The 24862-nt window shown below is 39.1% G+C and overlaps 1 protein-coding gene across 1 annotated transcript; it reads right to left on the bottom strand.

Moving 5' to 3' along the window:
- Nucleotides 1–438: 438 nt before the first annotated feature.
- LOC109033993 (probable maltase) lies at nucleotides 439–17562 on the bottom strand. Its single transcript, XM_019046882.2, has 11 exons — nucleotides 17277–17562; nucleotides 15531–15731; nucleotides 14842–15021; nucleotides 12622–12785; nucleotides 7437–7562; nucleotides 6266–6501; nucleotides 5831–6023; nucleotides 4542–4767; nucleotides 2548–2743; nucleotides 1481–1624; nucleotides 439–707 (listed from the first exon to the last, which is right to left on the bottom strand). The coding sequence occupies exons 2-11, from the start codon at nucleotides 15691–15693 to the stop codon at nucleotides 533–535; spliced, it is 1803 nt and encodes a 600-aa protein (XP_018902427.2). The 5' UTR covers nucleotides 15694–15731; nucleotides 17277–17562; the 3' UTR covers nucleotides 439–532.
- Between the last annotated feature and the right edge of the window lie 7300 nt (nucleotides 17563–24862).

Here is a 24862-nt window from a genome sequence, read left to right as displayed (position 1 = left end):
TTTAACACGACGATACTGACGACAACTCTCCAACACATTGGTGTTGGCGCCTGCAGCTTGTTGTAATTCGCAACTGCATGAATTCAACCAGAATCACTAGACGTCGTCTAAAGTCATCTGCTGTCCTATTTCTTCACAAAAAAAACTAACCAAACCATAAAAAATTAGTTGAAATATGGCAATGCCGTGAGAGCAAAAATTAATACGTATACTATCAGCTGAGCTCTTTTTAGATTTTTCATAACCTCTGGTGCACCCTTATTATTAAATGAATGTGCACTGCAAGTGAATTGTTCTCATTCCAAATATCCCTTTATCCCAACGGGTTATGGGCCCAGCACGCTTCCACTGCGAAATTATCATTAAGATTCAAAGCGAAATATCGTTTAGTTTTCTATTGAAGAATAACTAACGGGCGAGGGAATTAAACAACGTGAACTATCGTTAAACAGATTCTAGTTGAATCCGTCAAACTAATCATGTAAACAAAAAATGTCAAAAATTAACCTTTGGCGTATAAAATGTCATACTGTTACCAATAACAAGTGGATAGTACAAGTGACAAAGCAAAAATAAGAATAGAATGCTTAGACTTGACAGCATAACTGCTTTCGGAGCTCCTCACGGATGTCAAAACCAATCCAGATCTTGGACGCAGTTGAGGGCAACTAGTCAAATTACTGGAGTCACAAACCACGAATTCATCCCTAAGGGCAGAGAGGAGCTTACATTACGTCGTTTCTTCCATGAAAGAACGTAATTCCGTTTCAATGTTGCCAAATTCCCCCTCGTAACTTGCATAACTATCAAAAGAATCTTAGGCATTTCTGACTGAAAACACTGATTTTCCTCCCAGACTCCATGCAAAAACCAGAAAAACTTTAGATAAAAATCGCACACGTAACTTCTTGAAAAGTAAATCATATTTTTGAGTCAATTTGGTAACCTTGGAATGGAGTTGCGTTCCTTCGCTCAGGAGACAACGATTAATGAGACGTATCTTGGCTACGCTGATATCGATTTCAAAAAACAGCTTAAGACTTCTTTACTCTTGTTAGAAACATTTGGAATCAGAGGAGACCTCTCTCCGGAAAAATTTGTCGTTTTCCACACGGAAGAACGTATTCCGATTTTAAGTCCGTAAAATGTACTCTAAATTATTCTTTTTCACACGAAATTGACTGCTAAACTTTGGAAAATTGGTCACAAAACCTTGTGTAATGTATTTAATATTCTAAAGGTACCAGATGGGCAGATTATACAATAGGTAACCGAAAAGCACTGCAGAGTTTTTTTTTTTTTTTTTTTTTTTTTTTTTTTTTTTTTTTGTGGCATGAACGGTAGCAGATATCAGAATGCGGTTTGAGTAGCGTTAATGTGCTATTAATGACGGGCAGAACGAGACTAACCCAAAGGCTCTAGGTCAATTTTTGACCAAGTTATAGCGTTGTGAAAATGATATCTTTAAAAGATGTCTCACCCGATCTGGAAACCAGAGCTGGAGCTTGCGGTATGAATTTCCATGACCCTCGGCAGATTAAACGAGCAGTCTTTTAGACTGATAAGTTCCATCTCTGTGCCTAGATTGACGACCACAACAATTGATGCTTCGCCAACTAGATACCTTAAAGTAGAAGGATATAAAAAAAGTAATATTGATTTCTCTTTTATAAAAACCACGTAACGTGCAATCAATTTCTATAAAAATACTGAACAACGAGGTGACAGAGTGATGGATCATCGAGCACTTTAAAGGTCATTCACATTCTCAAGTGCAATTTTGATATTTGTGCATTAGTAGAGAATTTTTCCTCGGAAAAAATACGGAGCAACGAGGTAATAGAGTGGTGGATCATCGTGCACTTTAAAGATAATTCTCAGGTGCAACTTTGCCATTTTTGCATGCGTGGACAACTAGACAATTCATCATCTAACATTCGCCTTAAAAAATAAGAGTGGATGCAATTCCGAATAGTCTCGTTAAAAGTCGGCGGCATTCTTTCTCGGGGTAGATAACCTCTCCTAAGACGTTCTTCGTACAGACGTTGTAGATAGGGAGGGGAGGAAGTACGGTGCGGCGTATGACCCTCTACTTTATCTGTGACTTAGACACTGAGGGGTAAAAAAATGATGATTTGAGGATAGGAAAGATTCGTATGATTCAAAGGGAGTATAGCAAAAATTGCAATGCTCGAATTTGTGTAGCATGAATTTATGCGTATGAATGTTGTGTATGCATGTGTAGCAAGAATTTAAATAGGTACGCCCCCTGACTGCTCCAGGACAGAACGCTTACCAGGAACCCTCCTGATTTTCAATAGCACCAAATGTCGAGTGGTCCCATCATGTATAGAAAAGTATAATAATACCTAAGAAAAGTTGAAAACAAAAAAAAATAGAAAGGAGAACTGAAAAATAATGTACATTTATGAAATGAAAAAAAAAAATGATAAAAGTTTAAAATTAAGATATGAAACAATGGTATGCACCTAAAATATTCGTGAGCTAAACGACATTTTATATCTATTGCTGCCCTGTGGGCCTTACCTTTGAAAAACAAAAAGCCAAGGAGTTGGCGTGCACATGGCTAATTGTCCATTCAAGATGGTTGGTGTCCTCCTGAGTTTCATTAAGCGTATAAAATTGTTCAACTGGCTGTATTTTTCCCCTACTTGCCTCTTCACGTTGATTGCCCAGTAATTTGGGTTCACGGGCACCCATGGTTTTCTTGCTCTCGTAAAACCTACAATCAAAATACTCATATTTTAAGTATGATATCATTTTGGTAGCTACAATATCAATGAAGGCATGCCAACCCCCCCCCCCTTCTTCTAAATTATAATGTGACCGTCTAGGGATAAAGAGCCCTTCGAAGGGGGGGGGGGGGGTTTCTATACTCATCGTACACCAAATTTTATCGTTCAGGTAACCGACGTTTTCGGTCAAAGAAACTGAAATCGGTTGAACTTACCGGGATTTGGTTTCTAATGATCTTGAACTGCGACTACCTGAACTGAAAAAGTTCGGTGCTCAATATGGACGCATTTTCAATCCCTGCAACCAAATTGCTTCTTCTCAGCCTCGGTCCAATGTGGCACTCCACGATTTGGAACGTCATGGACGCATGCACCGTCACGGTTGGAGTATCAATAGCCCATGTGCCAGATGGCGGCCGGTAATAAACATACTTAAAAACCGCTTTTACAGCGCTATCTGGCGCTCTGCGACACCTAGTCGTCGAAGTCCCCTATCCTTCGAAAGCCCTTTAAGGAGTTGGCACTCCCTCATTTCTTTCTAAAACCCCCTGTCGCCACCCTTTCCCTGGGCTTCCCCTTCGTCTCCACTTAGGAGGTAATGATTATAATTATAAAAAAAATAAATATAATTTGGCAATAATTGTAATGTACATCTTTTGACGGCATCATCATTTTCTAGGGCCGGATTAACCGGGAGCCCCTTAGGCCCTTCTGGGCGCGATTTTTTTAATTCTTGATCTCTTTGGGGTCTTTGAAATCTTAAAAACTGATATAGCAAGGCCCCGAGAATGGAATTTTGTCTGTTACGGGGCCTTAAAGTTTTAGGATTTGGGGCCCCTAATGGTGAGTCCCTCGAGCCTCTGAGCGCTAGTCTGGTCCTGTCAGTGTCTTTTTTATGCCTTGTATATCCACGGGAGGTTTCTTGGGATTTGCCCCAAGTTCGAATCGCATGAATGCAACTCTTGGGCCGTTAAACGAAGCAACAAAGTATCTTCTCACTCTCTCTGATTCGCTCTAAGGACTCCACGGAGACTCTACTTGGTAATGTGATTGGTATTTACAAACTCAATATTTTCCCCAAATTCGCAAATAAGATTTTTCCCTAGGACAAATTCCATGAAACGTCCCGTGGAGACATGTCCTCAGCACAGTGGATTGAAAGAGGTTTGGCACTACTTCATTCCAGCTCTCATTAGAAAGAATTTATTTTAATTCGTCTTATCCAATGTTTGAAACTTCCTAATTACTCTCCAGCAATTTAAATGTATATTCTTAAAAGCTAGCTCTTCAGCACAGCAGTGTTGGAAATCAGGACGCACTTTATACCCACAAGTGTGCGTTATTTTTTTTATCTAAATGAAGTAAATTTTATTGCGTTTTATAATTCAAAATCCCTCTTGAACTCATTTAGGTACTTCGATAAAAACCAGACGCGTTACGCAACTTATCACTGAGGATCCAAAGGCGCGTCTGATCTCGATAAAAAGTACACAGGTGAGTTTAAACGCAATTTTTATTTTTAGTATTAGAATTCGATTTTTTAATTCAACATCATCTGAGCTCAAAATATTTTGATGGCATGCACTCTAATGCAGTGGCGTGGCGTGAATTGCGATATATAGATTGTTGTGCCATTTAAACCTACGGAAAAGGATCGATAAACAGGGTGTCCGCAGCGAACACCTTAATAATCGATTCTTTACTATATACGTTTAAATTACATAACAATCGATATATCGCAATTCACGATACGTCACTGCTCTAATGATTACGCGGTTAACTTGCCTGCATTAGGGGAGTCGTCCCACTGCATTGGGGTCCTGTGTTTAAGGTTACCATACTCATCCAAGTTACTCTTTTGATCTGGGCGTAAAGGTTGATCGGTCATTGAAATCTCCTCTCCGTAGTAACTGGTTGCCACTCCTGGGAGTAAGAAAGCGACCATAAAAGATGGCAGGGATATTTCTGAACCACCTAAATCGCCCGATCGACCCATATCATGACTTCCAACCTAAAACACATAATTAAATGAACCAGGGTGCAGAAAGAGCTTGTTTAGTAATGTTCAATTCCTGCATTTCTGGAAACTAGAGAGTGCATTGGTTTCACAGGAATTTTCCCGATTATTTTGAACGATATCAACCCCACGAAAAACGAGCTCAAAGTTGCGTATTTTGAGCTTCCATTTAAACGCGCATCGGCAGGTCACTAAAAATAGCCCGTCGAAGAACGGCCACACTCGTTAAGTTACCCACTGCAGCGCCATATAGTCTGTACGCTATGTGGCACGATGCCTTAAGGCCAAAATATACGGTCAGTCTAAGCTTAAGTTTAGCGTCAGTTTGGCAATTGCTCGACAATCAAATATCTTAAATTTGATCGATTTCAACTGACCGTTGTATTTAAATAGATAAATGGTGAGAAGACGAGTGGAATTCATTTAATTCGGAACGCGTTGATTGGTGGTCAGGATTTGGCGGCCCGCTAAATCCTGACGTTCACCAAGCAACAAACTCATCAAACTGCTAGACTGAAGCTCAGGCTGATCGTGGATTTCGGCCTCTATAGTCCAAAAATGGGCGCTATAGGACGCGGCAGAGAGAAGAGGTGACTCAACGAGTGCGGCCATTCTTCGACGTGGGTTCCCCACGGCCATTTTTGGTGACCCGTCGATGCGCGTTTAAATGGGAGCTCAAGATACACAACTTTGAGCTCGTTTTTCGTGGTTTAATCTTGTTCAAACGTGAACTATGTACTCTCTGGAGATTTTGTGACCGAGAATACGTTTTGCATTGAAACCTAAATTACAGTATCTTTTAGGATTTAAAACATCGAATCACTTGACTTATCCCTACATCAATTTTATAATGAAGAAGAAGTACTCCAAAACCTAAAGTTTTTATTACATTCATTTACTTTTCTTCCTCGTTTATAACTAAGGACACACTACCACAATGGAACACAGCTAGAGCATGCATGGACATGATTTTATTTATTTATATTTGTATTTATCTTTTGAAATGATGGTCCTATATTTTTTATTTATGTACTTTATAGCGAATATACTCACTAACCGACCAACTTGGAACTCCGGATGGTGACGAAACCCTCAATTGAGTCTGGATAAAATCTACAATGCCACTTGCATTATATGGCCTTAGAAAAAAAATTGTTGGACACAGTACAAAATGTAGTCTCTTATGTGTCTCGTTACCCATGTGTTTTTGAACAAATTCAGGAGGATCAAACGATTCAAATGCCATTATCCTGGAAGAAGAGAGCATATTTCAGTGAAGAGAGCGAAAACGTATCTTTGTTACTTTTAAATGCGTTCTTTCCAGTTGAATTTCTTCTTTTATAAATTACAGACAGTAATTCGTTACTTAAAACTGACTTCCAATGAGCAAACTAAACAAATCCATACCGAGCTAAAAGAAAAACGTTTAAATACGTTTTACCAACGGCAGGTAGAAGCATGTTCACAAGAATGACATTAAAAAGCAGTTCACCTGGATCTATTGGTTTTTCTTGTATACTCATCTAAGACCAATCGCCACTCGTCCGTTACTTCGTACATTTCCTCCTGGTTTTTACTGAACTGATGAATCTGGGCACGATAGTTATTTACTCCAACCATACCAGGTTTCCATGGGTTGTCTCTCAGCATTATATCTTCCAGCAAATGTCCAATTGCATCAACCCGAAACCCATCAACATCCAAATCTAACCAAAATTTAAGAATGTCCTGCAACAACAGAAAAAAGCATCACGCTTTACGAGAAGGAAGACCTCCATGCCTTGAATGTCAAAAACGAGTATTTAGAATTAGATATAACTGCGTGGAAACTTGAAAGCAAAAAATATCTGACACCAAGTAACATCAAAGTTGCAATAAATTATGTGATCCAAGGAAAGAATTTTTAAAATTTTGTGTCGCGTGTATTTCATTCAAGGAACGAATTAGCCACTGACGCACAAATCCCTTATTTTCGTGAAACTTCACGTCAATTCTTCAGAATAAACATAAATAAAAATGGAAAATACTCCGTTGAGGTTCAGTTTCACGAGCGCCAAGTTGGGCAATCGCTCATCTTCAGAATAGTTTTTGAAATTTCTGTATCAACAACCCTTGGAATGATCTGGAGGTAATTGGAGCAATTCGTCATTTTCCGACCGGAATTTCATTAGCGCTTTTTTGAATCGAAATTGTGGAATATAAGACACATTTACATACGAATACAATAATTTTCTTTAGATTAAAAATGATTCAATATGGAGAAAACTCCATTAAAGAGCTTGATGCAAAAACGGCTTTTTTCGCCCCCCCCCCCTCCTCTGGAATTTCTTCAGACTTTGTCTATTGATTACTCATACTTGAGCGCTTCTTTTCTCAAATTTTCAGACCTCCAAAAATTTTTTATTTTTTTTTGGGGGGGGGGGAGCTAGGGGGGTGGAAGTCAAAACCTGTGAACCTCGATATCTCTCGAACGAAGGAAGATATCGAGGTCCGGTTTAGACGAAAAATCGTCTAAAATTGCATACTTTCAGATTCTAAAGGTCAAAATCCCGATATCACATTTTTAAGTTAACATAAGTGCTTTTTTTCTAGTTTTTACGTCTAGAAAATTTCTTTTAATTTCCTTTTGTAAGGATTTAAAAATACCTGTCTCTTGGACTAACCTTCATTGCCTCTCTCACTGCCGGATTTCGATAGTTCAGATCAGGTTGCACGGGTAAGAACTGATGTAAGTAAAATTGATTTCTTTCGTCGCTCCATTTCCACATAGAACCAGTAAACAAGGCTATCTGGAAAGTGATTTGTTGAAAATGGGTCAGTTGCGCTGGTCACAGAGCCGTGTTTTAATGCTTGTGCTTGTACCTAGATTAGCTAAAAATAATAAGATCTGTCCAAACAGCAGCTTTCTACGTTGAATAATATCACCCTTTGAAAATTCGGGTTATTGACGTCATTCACCGCTGTAGTAACCCCCTTGGTTTTCTTTCACCTTGCTTTCATCCGAATTTCACGTTGAACATCCGGTGCAAATGAGTATCACACCGACTGATGAAAGCGAGGCGGAAGAAACTAAGGGTGTCACCACCCAGAAAAAAAGGAAAAGAAAAAAAGAGTGAAGAAGAGAGGAAATATGAAAATTTTGTCATGGGAACGGAGTTCCCCATGATATTACAATCGTTCCGTTGCTTTCGCAATGGGATTCCCTATACCTCTGCAACCTTGAGCGTTTCGCCCAGTCTCCGATTTTTGGTTGATTTTCCGATGTATCAAAAACCGTTGTATTTTTTAGCCAATCATGTCTCTACGTCAAGTTGTGTTGATTTCTAAAATTCGCTTTCAGCGAGTTTTTTTCCACCTTGAGATGTCGTGTCTGACTGGTAAATCTGCGCAGAACCACGAAGTTCCGTTTTTAGGCAAATTCTTTTTTTTGGGAGGTTTTCATTGGCTATTTTTCGCCATCAGTTTTCTGTTCGTTGGTGCAAAAGATCGCCTACCTCGTTGCTCTTGAGAAGCCGCCATTATCCCACCTCAAATTTTAAACATAGATGTAAAGAAATAATAACCATCGTACAAGGTGGAAAATTGCTCTGGAGGACCCGTTACGGATATATGAGCCAAAATCAGAACTCGATTGATGGATTTAATCCATGAATACAGAAATATTGCCTCAGCTTACTGCCGCGATCGCATATGCATACTGAGATGAACCTTGTTACACATGACCGCATAGGTAAACAATGTCTCACAGAGTAATGCGCTTGATCCATTTGTCTCTTATCACGCCAGTGGCCGAACCGTTGAAATCTCAAGGACGTCTTTTGTGAAGCCCCGCTCAGCGTCCGAGATCACTTAACTGTTCTCATTTTCTCCATCAACATCCGTCCGGCGAGATAGCTCAATTAGCTCATAGAGAAAAAAAAGGAGGTGTTTGCATCTTGAGGATTTGTACCCACCTACGTCATCAATGTAAACAAGACGCTCGTTGAGGGTTATGTTGACGCTGTAAAAACGGACCATAATGTCCGATTTTTTTACTTAAATCAACTCTTTATTTAATTTCAAGCACTTTTTATAGAATGACTTTTTCCCTTAAATTACACCATTTCCAAGAAAATCGACAGGATAAAAACGTCGCTGTACCCAATGACGTCATCAAAGCTATAGATACTCTATGAAAAATTCCAAGATGCCCGAAATGCAAACACCTCCTTTTTTTTCTCTATGCAATTAGCTAAGCCACTGTTCTGACTCTGGGAGAGCGTCACTTTTTGTGCGAGCGGGGGTTCGAATCTCGTAGGGGACAGCTAATTTTTACTGGTTGTATTGAATGTTTTAGACCAATAATCTAACAATAATTAATACTTGGCAACTTAGGAAGCACATAGGTCCCTTATGATGCGTATTTGGGCATATGTGTAGAGTAAAAATATCATACGTAGGGTGTCCCAAAAGTACCGGGACTGGTTCTGTAACTTCAAAAGTAAGATAGATGCAGACATGATTTTGGTCTCATTTTAAAGATCAACTCAATACCTATCGATTAAAACCAAGATCAGCTCAATCGAATAAAAATTGACCGAGTTATGACAATTTGAAATTAGTGAGGAAAGTTTACCCCTACGGGTTTTAGGAAGATTTTTCGCTTACCAGGATTCAAAAAGTTAATATTCGTATCCACTTTCCTCCGAATCTTCCATAACTTCCTTTTGCTTTTCAAAGTACCGTCCATCAAACCGGATGCACTTTTTCATGCGCTCTTGCCACTTATCCAACATTGTTTTCCTGAATTCTTCCTCTGGGATGGAGTTGAAGAAGTTTTGAATTGCATTCTGGATTTTTGTCTTCGATACGAATCTTCGTCCGCGAAGCTCCTTTTTAAGCGCAGGAAACATCCAAAAATCACATGGAGCCAAGTCAGGGCTATAAGGGGGATGAGGGATTGTTTCAACTCCATTTTTACTCATAAATTCACGTGTTAAGCTCGATGTGTGAGGCCGCGCATTGTCTTGATGGAGTATCCACGAAGCTTTCAAGTCCGACCGTTTCCGGGAAATGTGCATTCTCAACTCCTTTAGTACTTTGCAATAATACGCACTGTCAACTGTTGTGTTTGATGGTACAAAATGTTGATAAATGACACCTCGAAAATAAAAAAACACAATAAGCATCACTTTATTGGCCGACTTTTCGATTTACGGCGATGAAGAATCTTCCTGAAAATCCGTAGGCGTAAACTTTCCTCGCTGATTTCAAATTGCCATAACTCGGTCAATTTTTATCCGATTGAGCTGATCTTGGTTTTAATCGATAGGTATTAAGTTGATCTTTAAAATGAAATCAAGATCATGTCTGTATCTATCTTACTTTCGAAGTTACAGAACAAGTCCCGGTGCTTTTGGGACACCTTATTCCGTGGCGCTAATCTTCCTTCAATTTTCGCAAGAAATTACTCAATTTTATGCATTTTAAGGTTATGATACCTTCAAATGAACGTATCTCTGTCAAACGGAACTATGTGCATTATGACGTGAGCTCTGCTTTGCATATATACTTATGGATCTCAGGGCTCATGTCTTAATGCACATAGTTCCGTTTGACAGAAATAAGTTCAAATTGTTGTATTCGGCAGGTTATTTTGTTTAATTTCTCACCGATAACCACTCGTTAGTGTGAAAATTGTTGGAAAATGTTTCTAAAAATGCCAGAATCATTAATTTTATCAGGGAAAGCCCACGTAAAGTAAAATCTATACTATAAGCTCCGAGACCTCCTAATTTTGCGTAACTGGTAACGCTTAGTTCCAGCGTTCCTTGGGGCCGATTTTCATGATTTTTGCGGCAATCGACGGGCAATTGTCTCTAGATTAGCCCATTTTATTCAGTTTTTCAAAATATGACCCAGGTTTTTTTACATTACGTGGTAAAGTTGCGAATTCTCCCATTTAAACAATGTAAATTTATACTTTTTGTCATAGTTCGTTTGAGCGTTCTACCGGGCCGATTTCCATGCTTTTTGCGTAAATCGACAGGTAATTGGCCGTAGATGAGCCCGCTTTAATCAGATTTTGGAAAAAGGACCCAGGTTTTTTTAAAATCACGTTATAAAAGTGACTGAGTTTACAGAATGATCCGGTACTGCTACCGCTATGCGCGGGAGGATGCGCACTGGTCCAGGAGGTTGCGCAGTAGCTGTGTAGCCTGCGCATCAGCTCTACACTTATGTACACAAGATTCGCAGCAGAGGCCTCAGGTCGAGAGGTGGCTGAGTCGTCTAAGACGTCGAATGCGTCCTCTGTGAACTCGGTGTGGGTTCGATCCCCGACTCATGTTATCTAAATTATTACTTGACTTTACCATTGTTCATTGTTATACTGCAATATTTCATCAAGCAATAATTCCAAAACGCGTCCTTTTAATTTTAAAGTAATTTTAAGTAAAGTTTAAAATTAAAGTATACCTTATATCGTAATTTTTTAGGGTAAAAATAAAACTAACACTGATAGGAGGGTAAAAATAGGGCCGCGAAGCGGCCCATTGATGGCGCGGAGCGCCTTCAGGGGGTTGGGCCGCGTAGCGGCCAGGGGGCGTACCCCCTAGTATAATACTAGGGGGCTATGCCCCCTGGCCGCTACGCGGCCCAACCCCTCGAAGGCGCTCCGCGCTATCAATGGGCCGCTTCGCGGCCCTATTTTTACCCTCCTATCAGTTTTAGTTTTATTTTCCCCCTAAAAAATTACGATATGAGATATACTTTAATTTTAAACTTCACTTAAAATTACTTTAAAATTAAAAGGACGCGTTTTGGAATGACTGCTTGATGAAATATTGCAGTAAAACAATGACCAATGATAGTCAGGTAATAATTAAAAATGCTTGAGTCGGGGATCGAACCCACACCGAGTTAAAAGTGGACGCCTCCAACGTCTTAAACGACTCGGCCACCACTCGACGTTAGGTCGCAGTCGCGAATCTTGTGTAGATAAGTGTAGAGCTGATACAGCCTACATAGCTACTGCGCAACCTCCTCGACCACTGCGCATCCTCCCGCGCATAGCGGTAGCAGTACCGGAGCATTCTGTAAACTCACTCACTTTTATAACGTGATTTTAAAAAAAACCTGGGTCCTTTTTCCAAAATCTGATTACAGCGGGCTCATCTAGGGCCTTTTACCTGTCGATTTACGAAAAAATCATGGAAATCGGCCCGGTAGAACGCTCAAACGAACTATGACAAAAAGTATAAATTTACATTGTTTAAATGGGAGAATTCGCAACTTTACCACGTGATATAAAAAAACCTGGGTCATATTTTGAAAAACTGAATAAAATGGGCTAATCTAGAGACAATTGCCCGTCGATTGCCGCAAAAATCATGAAAATCGGCCCCAAGGAACGCTGGAACTAAGCGTTACCAGTTTCGCAAAATTAGGAGGCCTTGGAGCTTATAGTATAGAAGTATAGATAGATAGTAGTGCATATAGATAATAGGCAAGACGTAACTATGAATGATTAAACATTTTTCATCCTCTAAAAAAAGAGGTATATGAATTTGAAAAAATCGATTGCATCCAAATTTTTTAGAGCAATTTGACTGAATAATGAACAGAGAAGAAAAAACTAAATGTTCGAGCGCGAGAATTTAACTAAAAACCATGCGCATCAAAGAAGGTGTTTTTGCACCATCCAGAATTTCTTGGGGGCCAGATGATACTATTTCTAATTCTGGAGGGGGGGGGCAGGCCCCCCTGACCCCACGCACGCCTCTGAGTACGCGAAGTACCCGAAAATATTTTATTTTAAAGTCTATTTTTTTCATGATTCAATGATAAACCATTTTCTAAACATATTACCCAATTGTTCGGCGGGATAGGTTCGTTTGTCTGTGGGTCAATTTCTTTTGGATTTTCCCAGACATAAAAGTCAGTGTATGGAGCCTCCCTTTTGACAGACTTCTTGAACCACTCATGTTCATGACTCGTGTGGTTCGGGACGAAATCAATAAGAATCTTCATTCCTGTGGCATTACAAAACAGCTTGGTTTGATTAGTGTTTCCGCACTGGATTGAAAACAAAATAATAATAAATAAAAATGAAAGTACCTATTTCAAATTGTGAAATGACCGGAATAAGGGTCTTTGAGCGTATGGGACGTTCTTGCTCAAATCGTCGTTTCGGATTCATTAGATCAAACCTGGATCTGTATCATCCCTCTGGCAATATATCGACGATATCTGAAAACCTATTTAAGTTGGTCCGCTTTTAACGCTTATGATTACTACTTACTGTATCGAGAGCGAGAGACGAAATAGCCCGAATGCAGACAACAATAAAAACACACTAAATACACTAAAATACAAAGAACAAATGGGTGTACAAGGCTGTAGAGGATAAATAAACAACCAGGACGTTTCGGGCCAATTACATGCCCATTCTCAACTGGAACAAAAGCTAAAAAATGTAAAAATTAAAACAAGAAAATGAGCATGCAACTGACCGAGGTAGGAATCAGTGCAAACTCAAGTTTCAGTTCAGTTTCAGTTCTCAGAGCTCAGGAGTTTGCACTGATTCCTACCTCGGTCAGTTGCATGCTCATTTTCTTGTTTTAATTTTTACATGTTTTAGCTTTTGTTCCAGTTGAGAATGGGCATGTAACTGGCCCGAAACGTCCTGGTTGTTTATTTATCCTCTATAGCCTTGTACACCCATTTGTTCTTTGTATTTTAGTGTATTCAGTGTGTTTTTATTGTTGTTCTTGCTGTATCGTTACTATTAACATTTTTTGCCGCGTCTGCGGGTATCGCCGATAGAGAGAGATGGCTCGGCGTGAGAGTCGAAGCTACCAACCTATTATAACGATCAAGCGTCCGGCGCACAGTGGACCGAGTCAATCGGAGATGTCGGACATGGATTTTTTCACTAAAACTGCAAGTTTTGATGTTTAATTCGTCACATTTTACATTTTAAGGGGTGTTTCTGGATGGGAATTTTACGAAAAACCCAAGAAAATCGCTTTTATAATCTCAAATCACTGTATAAACGGAGTTATGAGCTTTTACATACATACATACATACATACATACATACATACATATCAAGCCGCTACCTCAGCGCACTAGAGCGCGACTCCAAATCGCCATCGGAATCAATCCACCCACAAATCATCGGGCAGATTACACCGCCTGATCTCCCCCTCCACTCCCTCTCGCCAACCTTTTACTGGACGTCCACGCCGCCCTCCTCCGGGAGGAACCCAATCAAATACCTTTCTGGGCAACCTACTATCTGCCATTCTCCGCACATGTCCATACCAAACCAGCTGCCTGGTTTTGATATCGTGCACAATGAGCTTGAGCACATGAGCTATGAGCTTTTAAAGTTTCCAAATCTATTCCGACCTCTTCCATTGACTCGATCCACTGTGCGGCGATGCTTTGGAACTATCTGACAGCAACGGTGGTATACTACGTATACGCGCCAACATTCAGGGAACACATCTCGTACAGCAGTGTGGGTGTTAGTCTCAAAATCGGCGATTATCTTTAAATGATAGAAAATTGAATTTCGTTCCAGACATTCACGAACTAAAATTCGTAAGTCAGTTATGTAAGTTGTAGTACCATTATTACCCTATTTCGTCATCGAATTGCCGATTGAGAAAAAAAGGATAGCTCAATAATTACCTCCAAGACGTCTGTAAACTGATGAAAGTTCAGCAGGTATTTCCGCTGGACTACCAACGCTCAACACACTGACGAGGTATAAGTATATCTTGAATATACGGCAAATTCAATTTCTTTCGCTCTGATTTCTAAGACATTGCCACTTACACTAATCAAAAAATATAGGTCGGGGGAACGGGGCGGTGCCCTATAAATCAGCCTTCTAAGAATGAGGTTAGTTGCGACGGTTTTATCTTTTTCTTTCACTGTCATGAGTATCTAAGCTGGAAAAAGGGAGAATTAAATATGCAAAGTTCTTGCTTCAGCTCTTTTGGAATTTTCTTTACAACTTAAAAGTGTTTTAGTTTGCTTTTTTCAACTTTTAAAAATAGGAATATATGACCGGTCTACCTCTTTTGTGAATTTCATCGATCAAATTCTTCAAGTCATTCGTGGTGCCGAAAATTGGGTTGATGTCTTTTAGATCTGAAACGTCGAATCCTCCATCCAGGAAAGGGGATTTCAAAACGGACTGAACATAAACCGTGTCAAATCCCAAAGTTTGGATGTAATCCAGTTTTTCAAGTATACCTGAAATAAATGCATTTTGATCTCAAATTAAGGAACAGGCTTCATTAAGTAGGATCTGGATTCGATATTCATATAAATTGAATTTTCTGGAATTTTTCATTTCATGGATAACACCAAAACTTAATAGTTTCATGCAGTAAAAATCGACGGCATTAACCAGAATTACCCTGCTTGCATCTCAAGTCGGTTAACTTCTGTTCTTTACAGCACAATATGGCAATGAAATTATAGGCTTTTTCAGCTGCAGAGTGTATGATGTTCTTTATGTAATTTGATCCATTAGCAAATACTCCAGATCCAGACTTCACGTGACACTGTTAAAGCAAATGCACAGTTGACTGCACAGTTTCTTATTTTTTTCCTATCTAAAAATATACATACTTAATTTAGATCGCCTCGTACCAATTAAAGAAGTCAAAATTCCCCAAATTTCGCTCATTTCGTCGCTTTTATTATTTCCAGGTTCAAGATTTCTTTAATTATTATATATTATAGCTTACGACACTCACCTTGCAAATCCCCATTACCATCATTATTTGAATCCATAAACGATCTTGTATACACTTGATAAATCGTTGCTGTCTTGTACCATTCATTTTGGTGAGATTGAACTTTTTGTAGTGGGCATAATATAACTATCATCCAGGAAATCAGACACATGGAGTAGCACATGTTGTTACCTTCGTGAGACGTTCTCCCTTAAATGTTGTCTTGCAAGAAAAAAAAATTAAAAATTTCAAATTTAGCGATGAAGTAAGCGGGAAATGTTAAATCTTGGTCTGTTAGTAGGGTAAGTGAATCGGAGGTATGCTTTTTTGCTACAGACTATCCAAAAGCGACGAAACGCTCCGTTCCGTTTCGTGTAAGTCTTGGCGTGAAGTTTGAAATAAATGCCGATTTTTTCATTCGATTCTTATTGGTCCAATTGCTCGCGGCCAGTGGGAGATTGGATAAATGAGAGTCGGGTATGAAAATATTTTCATTTTCTTTGGTCGTTCTTTTGTCGACGCGGGCCTAAGAGAACGCGAAGCGTCCTCTGGGGGTTGACTAGTTAAATATATCGGTTAAAATCAAACCCTTTTACGGGGGCATACGGACAGTACAAACGGTTGTACAACTTGATTTAAAAGATCACTTATAAATTATTACTACTTTCTAAGCAATTAATGTCTGATTAAAGTCGTTCCACAACAAGCTTGCCACTTTGGCTGTGTTAAAAATAAAATTGACAGCCACGCCTGTTCTCCAAAATACTTAATAGTCCATAATATTGTTTGCAAAATATCTGAAGTTATTTATATATTGATCCAAAAATGTAAAGCATCTCTTTATGAAAAAAACAGAATGGTATACGTCGACTTTCTTGTGAAAGAAATGTTACTTACGCAGTTCATAAAGTGAAAGCATAAGTTAGCCCGTTTCAATAATAAAGCCCGCATCACGCATATTTTGCGGTAAACGTGTTTTTTGACGCCCTTTATCAATCTTTTTTTGCAGGATTTTCCTCTATTCATTAAAGGAACAATGGTCTTCTCTTCGTGACGCACGTCACATGTGCCGTTTTTATAGGAAACTATCATCACTTATGCACTATTTGGGTTGTGATAATCAGTTACCTTTGATACGCAATAAAAGAGTTACTTGCATCCATTTTTTTCGTGCAATGGACACTTTACGCACCTAATACAAAATGTCACTTACGTCTTTTTCAACAAAAATATGCTCGAATATGTAGAAAGAGGATTACTCACGTCGTTTCAAGAAATGCATGTCACTGAAGCCTTTTTAGATGAAACTGCGGGGTGATTCTTAAAATGATATCGACTCTATGTCGCCGCTTTGTCATGTCGCGCCATCGACTGAGCGGCTCTTAGTCAATGGCGCGACACGACAAAGCGGTGACATAGAGTCGATATCATTTCAATAATCGCCCCGCGGTGGTAGTTACGACTATTTTCGCGAAATATCCTACGTTCAAAATTTTAAAGATGAAAGACAAAAATGCATTGTTACAAGTTTCAGAATATGATCCGGAAATCAAAAGAGAATTTATAAGTCCTCGATCTATCGAATTATTAGTATATTGATGATCGTTTGATGGACTCATTTTGATAGCTTGTTTTTTTTTTTTTTTTAAGCGATTTATGCAAGCCCTCAGCTAATACGCCAAAATAAAATAAACAAGTAAAATACTTGGAAGTTTTCAAATTGATGAAATGGATTTTTCCAAACATGCGTCGATCTAGAATACTTACGAATTAAGCCTAAAATATCACCTCACGAAAGTCAGGCCAAAACTGTTGATGGAATTTAAAATTCAATTCACACATGTAGTTTCTAAGGCATTTAAATACATGGCTCGAGTAATATAGCCGCAATGTTTTTTTTCTAATGTGAGATTAATTGTTGCAAAAACTGACGCACCGTGGAACTGTTCACTGTCGTAAAAAAGGCAAAAAAGTGGTCGCACTAAGTAAAGTGCAGTTTATATACTCAGCATGTAAGAGCGACTTCCTCTCAAAATTACTTGATGCCCTACAAAGTTAATCCGCAAATGAATTTTGATACCGAATTTGGCTGGCCAAGCTATTAAGGACATAATCCACGAAGATAATGTCGTTTATAAAATTTTATCTTGAAACTGGATTACACAATGAGAAGCTCGTAAATCATTTAAGTAAGAGTGAAGTATACATCGATGGTGAACGTGCGGGAGTGCTCGTCTCGATTTTCGACATTTTTGCGCTAGCTCCATAAACACGTGTTGTTGAAGATGTTTTCTATCTGCCATTGAGAGATTATAATCGGAAAAAATTGGGAAGTGACCTAAAACCGTAGAAATGCTTTCGCGTCTCTCGTTCTAGCGCCTCCGTTTAATACGGTGTGCCTTTACACATAACAAGCGCGCCTCAGCGTTTTCCGCCATCAGCCTCAGCATTATTACAATAGATGATTAACTGTTCTGTGTTTTTATTTATTTTCTTACTCTCGGGATTCTCGCATAGGAATTTGTATACAATAATTACACATTGGCCCCCTATTAACTTATGGCTGTTGGAGTTCAGGCAGTCCAGCCTGCGTTAAATTATGAACAATAATGTAAAGACAAAGATGCAATCATAAGCTACAGTTCATAAAAACGGTCAGCTGTATTGGAGTCAATCGAATCATACAAATGACAATGCTTGATCTGGCTATATATGGGGTTAACTAAACCTTGCAAACAAGTTTTAAGTATGAATAACAATTTTTTACCTTAAGGTGATTCGATGGACGCCCCATTTTGTGTCAGAACGACATGCAATACATCGCATCAATTGGTTCCATTTGTTCAGCTACTCGTCATTTTTCTCCAATTTTGAGATCGCAATACTGTTGTCAGGAGACTAAAGCACTCACTTTCTAATTTTAACAAAGAAATTCAACGTAATAAAGGCGTGGTTTTTTTAGAGAGAAAACATCGCACGCGATACTGATATCGAAATTCCACTCGAATGCGATATTTTCTCTCTAATAAAACCACGCCTTTACTACGTTGAATTTCTTTGGTAAAATTGAGTGGGTGCTTTAGTCTCCTGACAACAGAATTGCGATCTCAAAATTGGAGAAAAATGACGAAAAGCTGAATAAATGGAACCAATTGATGCGATATATCGCATGCCGTTCTGACACAAAAGATGGCGTCCATCGAATCACCTTAATGATCAAGAGCAAGTTCAAAACACGAATCCCAGAGATGCATATCTCGTGATCAAAAGTTAGTTCCCAATCATACGATGCTTGATCCAGCCGTATGAGCTCAAACTAAAGCTTCTAATATGGAATTGTAAATGTGAAATTCTTTTTTCGGTCCTACAATTATCAAAATCCGCCGACAACAGGTTTAAATCAATAATTGCACAAATGCGTAACTCGTGATTAGTGTCAATTCTTGGTGCCGAAAACGAGAATCTCGGTATTTATCTCGGTAATAATCTCGCCGTATTTTCAAACAGTTCGAAAAATTATTCAAAATGCTGATGGACACTGAAAAGGCATTTTATTCTTGATACTTTCAAGAATTATTTCTCTCCTACTAACAATGAGGAGGGTAAACAGTTTGTTTGCCCTCCCTAAAACGTGTTTTCTGAAATACGCACTTATTCTGCAGTTTCACCATCGATATATACCGGGTGTTTCAGAGCACCCGTCCACTATATTTTTCTCGGGGCCGAAAATGTAGCTTCGGGACGAAAACTTATAGGGGCAAATCAACCCCAAAGAATTCAATGAAATATTTTCAACCTCCAAAATCCCATTTTCGGAGGGTTTTAAGGGGGATGCCGGGGTGCCCCCCGTTTCTCGCGTATTTCAAATAGCAAGGGTGTGTGTTGACTTCAGATTTGTATTTTATGCGAAAAGTTACGTAGAGTTGATTTGGCACACGACCTTTTTGCCCTAAATTACTTTAGAACTCCATTTTTCCATAAGAAACCGTGTATTTTTGGAGGAAAAAAGGGACAAATAGGCCCGGCGCCATATCTATTCTATGTAACTTTTCACATAAAATCCAAATCTGAAGTCAAGTTATACCCTTGCTATTCGAAATTTTCAACTTACAGCCCTCCAAAGACCCAAAATTTTTGGCGGATCGTGGCCCCCATAATTTTGAATCAACGGGCGTAATGAGGAACATCAATAAAAAGATACTGACCTCTCCTCTCAGGAGACTTTTAGATTTTGCAAATCGGTTAATTTTAACGCCTACAGTGTCTAATTGAAAGCCCAAAAAATGCCCCAAAATGCCCCAAGACTCCAAAAAATGGGGGTCTAGGGAGAAATTGCATAGAAAAAAAAAGTTCTTATTTTTTGCCATTAAATTTAAGTTAATTGTCAAAACATACCCTTCCAATTTGAGATGCGCAAGAAACGGGGGTACCCCTCTTGAAAGCCCTCCTATTTGGGGTTTTGGGGAGGGAGGGGGCTGAAAATATTTTTATTGAATTCTTTGGGGTCGATTCACGCCTGAATGTTTTCGTCCCGAAGGTCAATTTTCGGCCGTTCCCACGAAAATGATAGTCTCCCTTGACCTACGTCCTGAATGTTGAAGTCCCGAAAGTAAAAGCTTCCCACCATTGCCAAATAGAGTTTCTCGTCTCTGGTTTCATGTCTTGTAGGTGTAAACATAGGTTAATTTTTTAAATCGCGATTTGCTCGAAGCAAAATAATAAACACTTAAAAATTAAAGAATTTTATAGGCACAGAGAAAGATCTGATGGGTTCGAGAAAACGCGTAGATGGTCCTTTTATCACCAAAAAATATATTCGGCTAATTTTATAGGTTTTGGGCTTGAGTTTATCAGAAAGGGTGAAAAAATTGTGCGACTGTCCAGGTCTAAGATGATGCGTATTTGATGTGCTATATTTGTGTATATATGTGTATATTTGTGTATCATTGTATCGATACATGGTATTTTCGGATATCGCTGTACATATAATTCAACGCTGTTCACTTTGTATCAATCGATCTAAAAAACTTCAGATAATTGGCATGTCCAGAAAACTTTAGAGCAATACAAAATCTGGGTCACAGCAAGTCACTGGAAAAAAAAATCTTTCGATATTATCTGCAAGGTAACTTTCCTTGCCCTCCAATGGAATAGCACGGGCTTGAGTGTCTCCACGTACCGAAGTAATAATCCAGCAGGTCAATTGCTGAAATGTTTGAGCTTCATTGAGGAAACCCTATCGTGGCAATGCTATGGATCGGTACGATTCAACAATGGAGAAGCGATACGATTTTTTTTTCTCACAGACAAATCCATGCACTCAAATTCTGTCTGATTTTTTAATAGATGTGTCAAGGGTGCTGTCGAGTGTGTGTGTGTGCTGCTGTAATCATAGCAGTTTTTTTAAATTTAGTCATGAGCGTAGTGCTTCTGGTGCTCAACATTGTACAAGAACACTTACTTTAGCGTCGTTTATTTAAGTGCTTCTGATCTCAGCAAAGTTTGATAATACATTTCGATGAAAACAAAAGGAATCAATAATACAAGAATCCATCCTTTCACACATCAAATCTGTGGGCGATCATTCAAAGACTTCGAAGGTGCCTTAAGTTAAGGAGTTCCTACAAATATGGCGCAACTCCACTCGATCAGGGGGGAGAGATCCGGGAAATTTTTAAAATTTTAAGACCTTTAAAACGCAATTCTAAGCATTCTCTGTGAATTTCGTCCTTTCCTTGACAGTGTTTTTTTGCGGGTATGATTTGCGGTCAAGGTATCGTTGCCTGCCTCAGTCCCACGCCAAAAACCGACCAAACAGGGGTTCGTTGTCGAAAAAGCTGCCTTTATCGACACTGCAGAATGTTACCTCATCATTAGTTTCAAACCTCGAAATAGTTGATGTCAAGTTTTTCTAAAATCTCCTATTGGCACGAATACGTAGTATACCGCTGTTGCGATCGTTTCGACCCCCTACTCGATACAATGTATCGAGTCCTTGAGTTGCTCACCGGGAAGTGACTGGCGGGCTGTCCTGAATCTTTGAGAGCTTGTAAAAAAGTTACTAATACTTCAATCTTTTAGGTTGATGGATTTTCAGTTTTCTGGGGGTTTTCTCACTGTAAATGTTAAATTTCAAGTTCATAATTTCCCCTGGAAGTTTTGTTTTCTCAATTCTGGACGATTTCTGGGATCTAAAAACGTACATGGTCCCGATATTACGAAGTTCTCATTTATCAAGTTCTTGAATAACGTTTTACTTACCCTGGTATGGTGTAAAGACGCGCGACGGTTGTGAGTCTGGGGTCTCAGGACATTTTGTCAACGGTTTTTTGTCCGCGCACCTGTTTTGCCCGGTAGTTTAAGTCCTTGTGTAATATTGGCATCAGTGACTTAGTCCAAGCGACATGTTTTATTGTCCAAGTATAAAATTATAGTGACAATATTGAAATGAGTAAATTGAGAGAGAGGGTGTTGTTATGATAACTCATTTTGTAAATGAAATGTTACTTTCTCCTTTTGATTCATCATTTTATATGGTCATTGGTGAATATTTGGTTTTATTTGTATCCTTAAAATTTTCGAAGCGCGACAGCATCGATATTAATCTCAATGAGCCGTAGTTGTGTCGAGAAGAACTACATATATACAAAAATGAATCGTAGAAAAAAAAGAAGCACGCAATCTTTGGTTTTAACCCGTTTGTACATAGATCTATTAGAGTCAAATACGTCCTATTTTGATCGTTTGGTTGCTCGTACACCACGCTGCAGCACAGTAAAAGCACAAAATAATAATTCAAAGTGCTTTGGAAATCATTAAATTTGACACGGAATCATCGGAATATTTACAAACACACAGTATGTTTTCCTTTAATACATATTTTTCCCCCATTGATCTAGATGAGGATAATTCATGCAGAGTGTGCAAACATCGCAAAATCATGAGTTGAAAAACGCTGACTCCGCGAGTTTTAATATTAGATCCGAACACGGGTCGGAGCGTTGTGCTGCCAGCACGATACGCGCAATGGCGCCTACAAACCTAACCGGGATACTTCACGCAGTGCGCAATGCGTGAAGTATCCCTGTAAGGTTTGTAGGCGCCTCTGCGCGTATCGCGCTGGTCGCACTCGCCCTACGCCGCCGCGGGCGGCGTACCACGGTACTTCAAGCAACTATTTCGCAAGAGAGATGTTGTACAGCATCATACAAAATTGAAGACGCTGCAACGTATCAAGAATGACAGGTATCTTTTGAGAGTACGGAGCTTTCCTCGCAAAATAAATAAAGATACTATACGCTACGGCGCAAAAAGAGAGCGGTAGTCACAAAACTCCCTAAGTTCTCGCGTCCGTATTCTATAACGTTTAGAATAATTTTTGATTTTCATCAGAGAAAAAATGACTCAGTCCATGCAGAAACATTCTTGAGTATGCCGTAAAGAAGATTTTATTTGAATCAAGAATAAAATCGCGGAATGAAAGCGGGTTTCCGCTCGACGTAAGTGACTTTTCTTTTTATGTAAGTATGTTTTCTTCTTCATACGAGCATTATTTTTTTTTATTGATTCATGAGGAAACCTTCAAGGTGGTACTTAAATAAATCTCTATACATTTTGAAGCACGCTTCCCAAGTAGCATGTCTCAACGGAAAAATCGCTATATATTGCGATTTTATCGGCGATAAAATCACCAGGATCATCAACATCTGAGCAATTATCCTCGATCTTATCGCGATAAAATCGCGCTTTCATTACCCGACAATTTATCGCGATATTTTCAAAATAAAAATAGCTATAAATGGCAATTAAATTTCGATTTTATCGACGAAAATTGATCACGATTTTATCGAACCTAAAAATTAGTAGCGATTTAATCGCCATATATCGCAATTTTTAATGCGATAATATCTCGATATATTGCCACCAATATAATCGCGATATCCAATCGATAAAATCGCTATTTATCGCGATCACTGCTACATGGATTCCGACTTTCTAAGAAGTAGAGCGAAGTAGTGGTGCGTGGTCTTAGCAGCATCAAATCGAGCTTTGCTAAATTTCCTTTTCCCTTTAATTTTTTAAATTTTTGGGTTCTCTCTCTTAATTTCGATTTCTTTCCATCTTTTTTTTTTATGGCACCCGAACCCAGGCTTCTCCTTACAGTCCATCCGGCGCCGTTTGGGTAACGAAGTAGCGACGGCGGATTTTTTTCCAAGGTTTCCTTGTTGAGGCCTCGAAGACCTGACTCTGCTTTGGGCCGAGACGAATACTTTCGACCATGTTCACCTTGTGGACTTTGTTTTTACACGTGGACCAATAAATTTTGGTTCTCAATAGGTACGTGGATCAAAACTCCCACCGAAAATTGCGTGGACGTAAGCACCTGGAAAAAACATGTGCGCGGACAAAAAATCGTTGACGAAATGTTCCATGACCGAGTCTGGCCTTATATTCAAAGGGTAGAATTTTTTAAATAATCATGAATATTAGGCAATATTTTATATCACTATTTTTAAAAAAAAAAATCTGTTTTCTTCATATTTAGGCCAAAAAAATAGGAGTGGAACACGTTTGTCTGCTAATAAAAGACTAGGGACAAGAATGGCCCCTATTCCAAATTTTCGCCCAATTACACAAACATGTGAGGTAAAAGGTTGTCTAATATACGGATGGAGAGGTTTCGTCAGCTAGTTGGCACTTGTTTACATCCCGTTTGTGAGCGATCGCGCTGCAGTTGTCCAATACGGATTGAATACGTTCACGATCAGGCCGCGGTCAATCCTCGATACCTATCGAACGATTGCACCGCGATCGCTTACAATAGCCAACGTAGCTAAAGACACCGCTAAGAGTTTCTCCAACAACGCGACTTACAGCAAGAGAGTAAATATCCGTTACAGACCCAAAGAACTTAGCCTGTAGCCGACGTCAATAAGAATCACATTTTCAGTAAGGAATTCTGGCTCGGCTCTGGTAAGTGAGATAAAGTAAGCACCTCCATGGATGCAAACCATGACTGGAAATTTTCTTAAGGGATCCAGCTAATAAAACAAGCAAAAGAAACGCAGACGATCAACTCTTTTTTTACCTAGCACTTGCTGAAGAGGTTTTAGAAGGTTAGTAATGAGAACTTCAGATTATTGCAAATTGCCGCATACATCGTATTCATTGGTTACACTGGAAAAAAAAAACGCATTGGATCTGGAGTCAAACATTGACAAGAAAAAATACTCTTGATTCAATCGGATTTTTGCTTGAATCAAAACGAAATCCGTTTAAATTAAGAGGCTTGGTTCTTGATTTAAGCTAGATTCTGGTTGAATCAAGAGTACTTTTCTTGTCGATGTTTTTAA

The sequence above is a fragment of the Bemisia tabaci genome, chromosome 10 (assembly GCF_918797505.1).
Source record: "Bemisia tabaci chromosome 10, PGI_BMITA_v3".
In the NCBI taxonomy this organism is placed as follows: domain Eukaryota; kingdom Metazoa; phylum Arthropoda; class Insecta; order Hemiptera; family Aleyrodidae; genus Bemisia; species Bemisia tabaci.
This window is presented reverse-complemented; position numbering and strand designations above follow the sequence as displayed.